Source organism: Quercus suber, unplaced genomic scaffold, assembly GCF_002906115.3.
Source record: "Quercus suber isolate HL8 unplaced genomic scaffold, Cork oak 2.0 scaffold_23, whole genome shotgun sequence".
Taxonomy (NCBI): domain Eukaryota; kingdom Viridiplantae; phylum Streptophyta; class Magnoliopsida; order Fagales; family Fagaceae; genus Quercus; species Quercus suber.
Window position 1 is genome coordinate 1139145 of NW_027069488.1, and position 12432 is coordinate 1151576.

The 12432-nt window shown below is 28.0% G+C and overlaps 1 protein-coding gene across 1 annotated transcript; it reads left to right on the forward strand.

Annotated features, from left to right (window-relative positions):
* The first annotated feature begins 10393 nt into the window (after positions 1-10393).
* LOC136064299 (acid phosphatase 1-like) lies at positions 10394-12074 on the forward strand. The gene is made up of 3 exons (XM_065765874.1): positions 10394-10563; positions 10800-11009; positions 11738-12074. The coding sequence occupies exons 1-3, from the start codon at positions 10394-10396 to the stop codon at positions 11913-11915; spliced, it is 558 nt and encodes a 185-aa protein (XP_065621946.1). The 3' UTR covers positions 11916-12074.
* The last annotated feature ends 358 nt before the right edge of the window (positions 12075-12432 follow it).

Here is a 12432-nt window from a genome sequence, read left to right on the forward strand (position 1 = left end):
AAAAAAAAAAAAAAAAAAACTCTCTACGTCATCCAAGTGCATTCCCCAAATTCATTTCCAATATAATTACTTTGAATTGTAGTCTACCTTGGTATATAATTATTGTTGCTTCATCATAACTTTGAAAATAAATACTAATGATTTTTTATTATTCTCAGTCTCTAACATTGTTGAATTTTCAGGTGTTTGTGATGGTTTGATACCTGACAACATTGGGGGAAATTGTAGAGGTAAGGATTACTTGCGTGTGTCTTTGCTGGTGTCGTGGGGTAAAGTTTTATTGGTCTAAAGAAACTGCTGGTAGCTACTTCCTTTTAATCAATTTCACATATTTTTTTAGATTTCCATTGTCACTGGTTTTGGTTGTTTTAGTCTCATGTTGTCAATTTAAAAATGCTATATTTATTAAATGAACCTTATTAAAAATTTATATGATTGAGCTATTTCCCTTCTAATCATAGTTATCAAAATCTCGATCTGGATCTTATGATCCTACAATTTTACGATCTTACCTGTCTAAAACGATTTAAATCTTTCAAGGATCTTAGCGATCGTTCAGAATCGTACGATTCTGACGATTCCAAACGATTTTGGTTTCTTGTAATCTTCTTTAACTTAATAGAAGGTTCAGTTGGACCCAAATGAAACATAATATTCCAAAAGTTTTGCTATTCTAATATAGTGAGATAGAATGTTAGTTGAAAACAAACAAAAAATAACATCCCAATAGAGTGTTACGTTTTGAGATTTTTGACATCTTAAATGATGTTACAAATTGATGTAATGATGCATGGTAATTACATCAAATGAATGCAAATTTTTTATTTTTTATGAATGTATAATTTATGTGATTATTTAACATACCAATTTGTTTTTTTTTTTTTGTTTTTTTTTTGTTTTCTCAAATAATGTAAGATCTTACGATCCACGATCTCACCTACTTCCAACGATCTTACAGAGGATCCCAATTTTGACAACCATGCTTCTAATGTCTTTTCTTGGATAGGCTACAACAATTAGATCTGGAGACTCCACATAGTGGTGGAGATGCTTGCCATGAATATTACACACTCAATAGAGCTCACAAGTCACCTTAGCATTTGGTATTCAATTTGAAGTCTAACGTATTGCACTTAAGGTTTTAAAAATTAAGTTTTACTCGTTTGCGTATAAATTAAGAGGTTTTTTTTTCTCCTCTCAAAAAAAGAGGTTTATTTATTTATTTATTTTTTATTTTTTTAAGAAATAATATGTGATTAGTCCCCTTCGCAATAATTTGTTTCTAATTTTTAATATCTTCATATTTTTTTTTTTCTAATTGGATCATAATACTAAAAAAAATTCTTTAGAATTTTGATTTGAATTTATGCTATTTTGGGTTGTTGAGAATCATGGAAAAGGAAGCGAAATTTATAATATTCAAGAATAAATAGTTACATTTTTTTTTTATTATACTAAGGTGATCCACATTTTGACTTATATGCAGATTGATCAGATGGATTAAGATGAAGGGCTTGGGTTTTCCTAAATGACATGACATCTTCTTATTTTTCTTTTCTTTTTTTAAATTTTTATTCTTTTTTCCCCTTGATGGATTGTTGTTATATATGTACTAATGTCGAAAACAAGATAAAAGAATAAATATGAAAATGAAAAGCCTTCGATCACGTGCGAAGCTGTAAATTTGTAATGAAACAATGAATAGGGAGAATGAATGATTCAAAGTTGAATACCCCTAGGAATTTTGATGATTGAAAAATGCATCAATCTTGAATTATAATCAATAAAAATTTTGCACTTACAAAAAAAAAAGAAAAAAGAAGTTTTTGAGCACACTCATAACGCAACGCATGTGCAAAGATGCTAGTATATATATATATATATATATATAAAATAAAAAATCATTACATATTTTAGAAATATATAGTTAAAAAAAAAGCGTAAGTTAATACTATATTTAATTTCGATAATTTCTGCCAAAGGCCTTGTAACTGAATTGACATCTCCTCATATAGAAAGTGTTTGGGGGTCTAAGAAGAAAGAATTTGAGTTGTGGAGTTAGCAGCATATTGTAATTATTTCTCAAAATTTTTTTTTGGATAATTTCTTAAAAACATGTATAATTATAGTTATTTTTAATTGTACTTATGCATATGTACCAAACTACACACTAGTAAATTATTCCCATAAAAAAACAAATATGTAATTAATAAATACATATAGGGTTGTGTCGCCCCTTGTACTTTTTTTTTTCCCTAACTTTATTGCAGCTTTATGTAATATATTTGCAACTTTTAAGTTGTGAGAGCAGCTTTTTTTTTATTTATCTTTTTCAATTTTTTTGTTATCAAATAAAACCCACGTTAGTGTAACATTAACCAGCACCGTGCATGTCAACATTTTCGACATACAAAATGACAAATTGTTCTATCCAGAAATTGGGACAATGACATGCCAATATGACATCTCGTTCGCCGCATATTCGTCGCATCTTATCTATATTCGTCTCCTATCATTATCAACAAAGAAAAACAAAAACTCTGACTTTTTTTTTTTGCGCTCTTCTAAAAGTGAAAAGCTATAATTTTTTTTTTTCAAATGAATGATTAATGTGTGTCTTAAGGGAAAACATTAGCCCCACTCATATATATATATATATATATATTAGTTGATTTTAAGTTACACCATTTCTTAAAAAAAAAAGATTTAGGTTACATTTAGTGTAATTCTAAATAATTTTACACCACCAAATAATTTTTAATAGAATTCATATATTTTGAAAATCTCACCATTAAATTATATGTTCTGTATGTTTTTAACATTTAAGTCAATTTTCATGTCAATTGGATATTATTTATCATTCGATCAATAAACTCATCTTTATGTATAATTTTAAATTACAAAAATTTGAATTTAAACAATTAATTGATAACATGACTATTAATTTTTTATCACCTTGAAATTTTGCAAGCACAAAAAATATATGAAGATAATGTAATTTAAAGGTAAATTTGTTAAAATTTATATTCAATTAAAAAAAATTAAGTCGTGTTACTTGAACCCAACCTCTATATTTCACGGTCAAAGAAACTAATTTTTAGGTTGACTTAATTTTCAATCCAAACCAAACACTCCTTATCATGTGAAATATTTTCCCAATTTTCCATTATGATTGAAATAAACACAACCTAAGGGTATTACAAAAATTTAATTACTTAAAAATACTATAAATTGATGTGTTAATTTAAAAAAATAATAATTAAAAACATTTATTTAATAGAATGATGTTAAAAACAATTATAAATTTTACCACACAAACTTTATAATTTGAGGTGTCAATTTTAAAACCCAAAACCAAGAGAAATAATTAAAAAAATTATTTATTATTATGTTATATATGTGATAGTCACCTCAAATTTATAAAATTTAATAGAATGATGTTAAAAACAATTATAAATTTTACCACACAAACTTTATAATTTGAGGTGTCAATTTTAAAACCCAAAACCAAAAGAAATCATTAAAAAAATTATTTATTATTATGTTATTTATGTGATAGTCAACTCAAATTTTTAAAATTTTATAATAAAATTAATTATAATTTTATCATTTTCTTTTGAGCTATTGAATTATCACTGGCCACATTTGTTTGAGAGGTAAATTTATAAGATTTATATAAATCAAATTGTAACTTTCACACGTTTTTCAATGTGTAAAAGAAACGAATAATAGACTGACTCTCCACGTTTTTTGTTTTTTGTGTGGATCACAAAGCAAAGTGGTTCGTTGTTTCAATCTGAAGAGGAATAATCCTCAAAAAAAAAAAAAAAAAAAAAAAAAAAAAAAAAATCTGAAGACAAGAGGCCCAGCTAGAACCACTGGACCCCTTTAATAGGTCCATTGTCTAAACATTTTCAACGTGGGTTCACGTACACTTTGTATTGTGTGGCTACAAAATCTCAAAATCATTACCCATAAAGAAGGAAAAATAATTGTGGGCGACAAAAGTAAAGCCAGTGAATTGTGACCGTTGGATGAGTTATTTTATCTTCCTTATCCAATTAGAAACGACAATACTACGGTACAAGGACAATAAATTTCTACAACCTTCTTTGCATGCAGACTTCATTACAATTTTACAATAAATTGATGGGAATATTTTAGAGCATTCACAATAGAATGTGTATAATAAAAAAATGTGTAAAATTTATATAATTTTTTATAAAAATTATAATTGTGTAAATTTATAAATTTGTTGTAGTAATTGTATAAATTTATATCAATACTATTCATTTTGCATTTAGTTGTTTATTTTTTTTAATATATTTTGAGGATGATNAAAAAAATTATTTATTATTATGTTATATATGTGATAGTCACCTCAAATTTATAAAATTTAATAGAATGATGTTAAAAACAATTATAAATTTTACCACACAAACTTTATAATTTGAGGTGTCAATTTTAAAACCCAAAACCAAAAGAAATCATTAAAAAAATTATTTATTATTATGTTATATATGTGATAGTCACCTCAAATTTATAAAATTTTATAATAAAATTAATTATAATTTTATCATTTTCTTTTGAGCTATTGAATTATCACTGGCCACATTTGTTTGAGAGGTAAATTTATAAGATTTATATAAATCAAATTGTAACTTTCACACGTTTTTCAATGTGTAAAAGAAACGAATAATAGACTGACTCTCCACGTTTTTTGTTTTTTGTGTGGATCACAAAGCAAAGTGGTTCGTTGTTTCAATCTAAAGAGGAATAATCCTCAAAAAAAAAAAAAAAAAAAAAAAAAAAAAACCTGAAGACAAGAGGTCCAGCTAGAACCACTGGACCCCTTTAAATAGGTCCATTGTCTAAACATTTTCAACGTGGGTTCACGTACACTTTGTATTGTGTGGCTACAAAATCTCAAAATCATTACCCATAAAGAAGGAAAAATAATTGTGGGCGACAAAAGTAAAGCCAGTGAATTGTGACCGTTGGATGAGTTATTTTATCTTCCTTATCCAATTAGAAACGACAATACTACGGTACAAGGACAATAAATTTCTACAACCTTCTTTGCATGCATACTTCATTACAATTTTACAATAAATTGATGGGAATATTTTAGCGCATTCACAATAGAATGTGTATAATAAAAAAATGTGTAAAATTTATATAATTTTTTATAAAAATTATAATTGTGTAAATTTATAAATTTGTTGTAGTAATTGTATAAATTTATATCAATACTATTCATTTTGCATTTAGTTGTTTATTTTTTTTAATATATTTTGAGGATGATGGAAGAGAGGGATCGTGGTTGTTATGTGTGAAGAAAGAGAAACAATTAAAAAAAATCAAGAAAATAAGATATTTTAATGAAATATAGTGTAAAATAAATAATTTAATGTATGCTATTTTGAAAAGTGAGTATGTAAAATATAAAAAGTAAGCTTTTATATTAAAATAGATAAATTTTTACACTAGCTGATGCAAATGCTCATATTCGTTTTAACCTAAATTCACTACTAAAATTATTTGTTTGCCCACTGTCAAAAAAATACGAAATTTATTGTATTGTAATAAAGAGGAGGCGATTGATGGTCCAAAGGTCCTATTATATGCTTGGAGCTTTGAAATTCAAATGGTTGACATCATTTAATGTTTTTAATGGAGACATTCAGAATTCAATTCTCCTCGCCTTTAATCATTGATGTATAATATATATATATATATATAATATGAATGACCATAATGTTATAAGACAACAAATTTTATAATTTTTTTCTCAACTTATTATAATTGAATATTGTGATTAATTCAACATTACTTACAAATGTAATTATCATGACATCATTTTACTGCAATAATCACAATATGTGAAGTCACGAAATTTTTTTGAATTTATTGAAACATTTTTTTTATTTTTATTTTTATTTTTATGGAAGAAACATTTTCTTTTTTGCTGAGAATTTTATTGTAACATTTGACTTCTTGTACTGCGAAGGATATATATATATATATGTGTGTGTGTGTGTGTGTGGTGGCATCATATATATAATATTAAAAAAGATGGACCAATATGTCAAAGGTGAATCAAGGGTCCTCCAAGTCTACATGTTCCTTTCCATAAAAAATTAAAATAAAAAGTCTTCATGTTCCTAATGCACGCCAGAACCTTACTGGAAAAATTTTAAGTATTTTCCACTACATGGTAGGAAATGGCAAAGAACATGATATATAGGCATATCCGCATATATCGATATAGTTTTCAGGGATGTCAAATCATACATGAGCATTCGGGCAGCACTAAAGAAACATTCAACAATATAGAATCCAAGCTAAAATTTGAATGACGAATAACAATACCAACTTAAGAAATTAACTTTTCTAGCTAAACTTTTAATGATTCACAAATGACATCATTGACATGAGTCAAAAAAATCTTTTCATATAAGGTTTAAGAACTCGATTATCATTGTTAGATTTTATGAAAATTTAGAGAAAGAGAGTGACCAACAGAAAAAAGTAGATGCAAGGTGTATGTTGTTCGACCTAATATGGCTTACATCTACGGAAGAAAGCCTTGTGGCCCTTGACAGCTACATCTGCACTCTAATATCAACTCGATCTCTATTTACAATAAACTTGAATATAGACCATACAATAGATTAAATCTTAAACTAACCAAACAATTATAGATTAATGGTTAATTGACTTGTAGTAAGAGCAGTATTATTGGCTTGCACATCAAAGATTGAGTTTGGACCTAGACTATGATTGGATTTTACACCTCTAATCATCTAGGAAATTTAAAGATACTTATTATGTTTAATTTTCCAATAATTTGTTTTTATAAATTTAAGGTGGAAGAGGACAAAAAAATGTTGAAATTACTATTAATTTTACTAAAAAAAGAAGTAATGAATTGATGTGATAATGAAATGTAATTCATGCTACACAAACATAATAAATATATTTTTGATTTTTGAATTTTTTTTTTGTGTGTAGAATTTTAACATATTATCTTGTAAGATTTATATAATCTTATATAATATATAAAAGCAGATGAGAAAAAGTTCGATCAAAAACTTTAATTAGATTTTAATTGCATCACAATATTATATTAAGTGTTATTTTAAAGAGAGGTGTTATGTCCACAACATTTTCACAACAAACCATAGGTAATAAATTGTTATTGGTTTTAATTAAACCTATCGTTGAAATTACTTCTTTGCTCCTAGTAACAAACTTACCATTTATGATTTGTTGTGAAACTATTTTGAAAATGTTATGGACATATCATTTTTCTATTTTAAATGTCCTATTATTAATGCCAAGTATTTTTAGATTTTAAATATACTCAAATTTCATGTGAGATATAATTAATTCCAATTATACTCCAATTATATGTCAATTATATTTACATGCAAATCCATACATCTGAATTTGTAAAATATAAAACACTAAATTCGAATTTCTTATACATTTAAATTCAAATTCAAAAGTTTGTTCATTTCCTCATATTCTTGCTTGTGACCATTGGAGCCACTCTTGGACAATGGGAGCAATGACCCCCCCTATATATATATATTATATATATTATTAGTGTGTGTATGTATGTATGTATGTATATAGATTTATATATATATATATATATAGAGGGAGAGAGAGAGAGAGAGAGAGAGAGAGAGAGAGAGAGAGAGAGAGCCTGCCATTTATAATTTGTTGTAAAAGTATTTTGAAAATATTGTGAACATATCATTTTTCTATTTTAAATGTTCTATTATTAATGCCAAGTACTTTTAGATTTTAAATATACTTTAATTTCATGTCAAATATCATTCCAATTATAATCCAATTATATGTCAATTATATTTACATGCAAATTCATATATCTGAATTTATAAAATATAAAAGACTAAATTCGAATTTCTTATACATTTAAATTCAAATTCAAAAGCTTGTTCCTTTCCTCATATTCTTCCTTGTGACCATCGGAGCCACTCTTGGACAATGGGAGCAATGACACCCCCCCCAACCCCCCAATTTTTTTTTTTTAATTATTAGTGTGTGTATTGAGAGAGAGAGAGAGAGAGAGAGAGAGAGAGAGAGAGAGAGAGAGAGGCATTAATTTTAGAAATTTTGTTCTATAAAATTACATTTTCTCCCTTAAATATATCTTTATTTCTTTTAAGAGTAATGCTACAATCACAAATATTTCTGCAATATTTTTACAAACTATTGAGGTAAAATTTTTACTGGCTTATATCTAGTTAGGTCTACCACTTATATCACTTTTTTTTTTTAATGTAAAAATAAACATTAACCATATCAGCAATTTATAAAAACGTTTATATTTCTAGTATTTTCCTCTTTTCAAAGGCTGTAAAAAAAAATTATATATCTAAAATCTAAAACAAAATATACAAGATCATGAAAATTAGCCGATAAACAAAAATTACCAATAGAAAAAATATGAATAAAAAAAATTAAGCCCAATAAACTAATTTTATACAAAACAAACAACCCCACCTTAAAAAAAAAAAAAAACTAAATGACACTTAAGAGCAGAGCAAGAAGTTGAAGCCATTGTAGACAATTAATATCAAAACCATCCCCTAATTCCAAGTCTTGTCCCAGGTTGTAACGAACGAGTTTTTTACTCGCGGGTACCACTACCAACATTCACATAGAACCACTTTTTATTTATTTATTTTATTTGGTTAGGCAAAGGGAATCTTTACACTAGTCACACTATGGCTTTTATTGTTGTGCTGTGATGGGACCTAGGGAATATTTTTTTCCCTGAATAATACGATTTTTTGTAAGAAGAAGAACTTCAAAAGAATTGATGAATAAATTAAATCCCACGAGCAATTGGATTTGAGGCCAAATATATATCAAAGCTAGTTTTATTTATGTCCGCTTGAGTACAAACATTATGCTTCACTTTGTTTTTTTTTCCCACTACTCAAAAGATCTAAAACGATGGAGGAAAAGAACCCATGCCAGAAAAGATGGAGGAAAAGAACCCATGCTGTATTTGATACATGTCAACATGTGCTGTATTTCATTCACACTTTTTAACTAGACATGGTAAAGTAAAAGCAACCTTCCCACATGGGTAGTGCAAAAAGTAAATCATAATAATTGAAATGAGTGATATTATTATAAACATTAATTACATAGTTTACCATTAATGTGTCAATTTATAAACACAACAATAAAAAAAAAGTAAAATTCAGAAATATATTATCTTGTTGATTTGGCAATTGGCACCAATAACATTAATTGTTTTTTTTTAAGGTTTATTTGTTGATAATTAGATAGTTTACCATGGGTTAAGGATGATTTGAACATTAGATATTTTTGTTGAAACATCAAGATGTGCCAATCAATTCAATTACGAAAATTTTGATAATCACATTAATTGTTATGTCATTTTATAATTTGTGGTTAAAGAAAAAGTAATGCTAGGGAGATAGCATTTCTTACAATGAATTGGAATCATTTAGAGTTTTTATTTTAACTACTAACTATCACATAGTTTTTAAAATCTTATTCGTTCATTTGGAAATTAATAGATTGAATTTTGTCAATGGATCATTAGTTTGAATAGATATCAAAATCATGACAATCAATATTTTCTAAATGTTGGTGGAGGTAAAATCTAATTCACCAATTTCAAAATGAATGGATAAAATTTTAGAAACTCTATAACGAAGTTATCCTAAAAATTCTAGAGAATCTTGATCATTTTCCTTCATTTAGAGCAACATCACTTTCATTAGTTTAATTCACCATTTTAGAATTTTCAAAAGTTCTATAAAAAAAATTATGTTCTTGGATTTATTGAAGGGGAAAATGTTCAAATTGCTAACAATTTTACTTTAAAACAGTCTACAAATTAACCTGATAATAAACGCGATTTGTTTTGTATTTCAAAATTGACAGTTAATGCTACTAACACATCATTTTTTAAAGTTAATAGAGTTCGGTTACCAAGTGTCTCACTGTATTGATTAAAGTTGCACAGTTTACCATGAATTTCTATTTGAAATGATCTTTTTTGGACTAGTGGTGTTTGAGCAAATTACATCCCTAAGTAAGGTTCCTTTGCAAAGTTAGAACCTATATATAGAGGTACCATGCAATGCAACGTATATCAACTTCCACAAAGTACTCTCTAGCTCTTTCCCTTACATATAACCATGAAGGTTTTATTGTTGTTCTTCTTCCTTGCCTCCATTATAGCAACATGCCATGGCGCCTCCCACCCAGTCGTCGGCCACCACAATCCCGGCTTTGACTGCCTCAGTCGGCGTCTAACCGTCGAAACTAACAACATCCGTGACTACAAGCTTGTGTAAGCTACGTTGGACACTACATGCTCGGCTACCAATATCGCGAGGATGTTCAAGCTGTGGCTGATGCTGCTTACAACTATGCAAAGAGCACCCCACTCATCAAGGACTTCAGAAATACTTGGATCTTTGACCTTGGTGATACTGTATTGTCTAGCTTTCCTTATTATGCTCAACCTGACATTGCTTTTGGGTAAGTAATTAAAATTTTAAAACAAATATTTACCCCGAGATAATCTAAAGAGTATTAATGCGCATGGTAACAATCACTGTGAAATTTAATGCTCATTATATATGTACTACTTGAGTTTGATTCATGTTTAATATATAGCAAAATTGTAGTAAATATCTGCTTACTAATTGTGTTTGTTTCCACGTAAATATCTGCTTACTATTTGCATTCATCACTGTTTTCAATATTTATTTCAGGGGAACGAAATATAACTCGACAAAATTCGCAATATGGGTAAAGAAAGGCATATCACCAGCAGTGCCTGGGGTTCTTGACCTATACAAGAAATTGCAAAGTCTTGGATATAAGATTGTCCTTATTTCAGGAAGGTCTGAGAGCTTGAGAGCAGTTACAATAAAGAACCTGAAGAATCTAGGTTTCACCAATTGGGAGAAGCTCATACTAAAGTAAGTTTGAAGCATTTTAGAGTTATAAAAAACTGTACTGTACAGTTCCTAAATGCGCTCACAATACCTTAAGTCTTACACCAATGTCTTATAGTATATATTATGCAGTTTTTTTGAGTAGAAAATTATGAAGTATTTATTGCTTTAGTTTTTGAGACACTTTGGAATGAATACAAATCTCATGTCTTATACTAAACTAAGTATTACAATTTACACTCTTTAAATATCAGTTTGTCAAACATCTTCCCCCACTTTTAAATTCTCTTTATAGTACTATACTGATCAAGAAATATTTTGAACATAAGTTCTTGACAAAATGTCATTTTGATTATAATTAGATGTATGAAAATATGTTGGCTTCTTTTTATCTAGATGTAATCATTGTAGCATTTTAATTATTCGTTAGATTTAGTGGGCTATAGCTGCTCCAGCCCTACCACAACATCAATGTACCAGAAACCGATGTTTCACTAGTAATTTATATATGCTTCCTTTGTGGGAGTCAAACCAAGACCTAGCTTCCACAAAACTACTTGAGAATTGAGAGTAAGCCTATGACCAAATAAACCACCACCACCCTTGGTGGTTGTATCTCTATCCTTTTTAAACTCTCTTTCTTCTTGTATCTGTTTCTTGATAGTTGGTACAAGGATCTTGTAAGCATATGATAAAATAAAAAGAATTATCTTTACAGTTTTTGGCCACTTATAATTTATTTTGGTTGACAGGCAAACCTCTGATGCGGGTACCACATTGCTAGTTTTCAAAGAAAAGAAAAGAAACGAGCTTATAGCTCAGGATTACAGAATCATTGGGAACGTGGGAGATCAATGGAGTGATATAATGGGAGAACATGTTGGCTATTGGACATTCAAGGTGCCTAACCAATGTACTATGATTAGTTAAACAATTTAACTTTTGAAAGTCTGAGTGCTTATGGGATATGCTTGAAAATAATGTGGTAGAGAAGCTTCAGCGTTGTGCGCACTACTCACCTGTGTCCTACCATGTTCAGTTTTATGAGTTGTGTTGTGTTATTGTGAATCAGTTTTTTTCTTCTTCTGTTTTCTCTGTGTCCTTGTTGAGTCTGAAATAAATTGTTTATGGTTGAGTTTATGCTGTGAGGAGTTAGTCCTAAGTCCTAACTCCCAAGTAAAATGTAGTTTTAATTTTATTTAAGAATTGAAATTATCTACCAGTTGTTGTGTATCCTTATTTTATTTTAAATTAAGGGTTTTTTTTTTGGTTTATCTTGTCCCAATAAGTTAAATGATATAAATTTTTATAATTTTTTTTTCTTTCTGAAATTATTGAGAGAAACATATTACTTAAAAGTTATGTTGATCATAGGTTTATGTCCAATTTTTGCATTAAACAAAGATTTCCTACATACCAGTTGGAGGAATTTCTTTCAATTCTCATT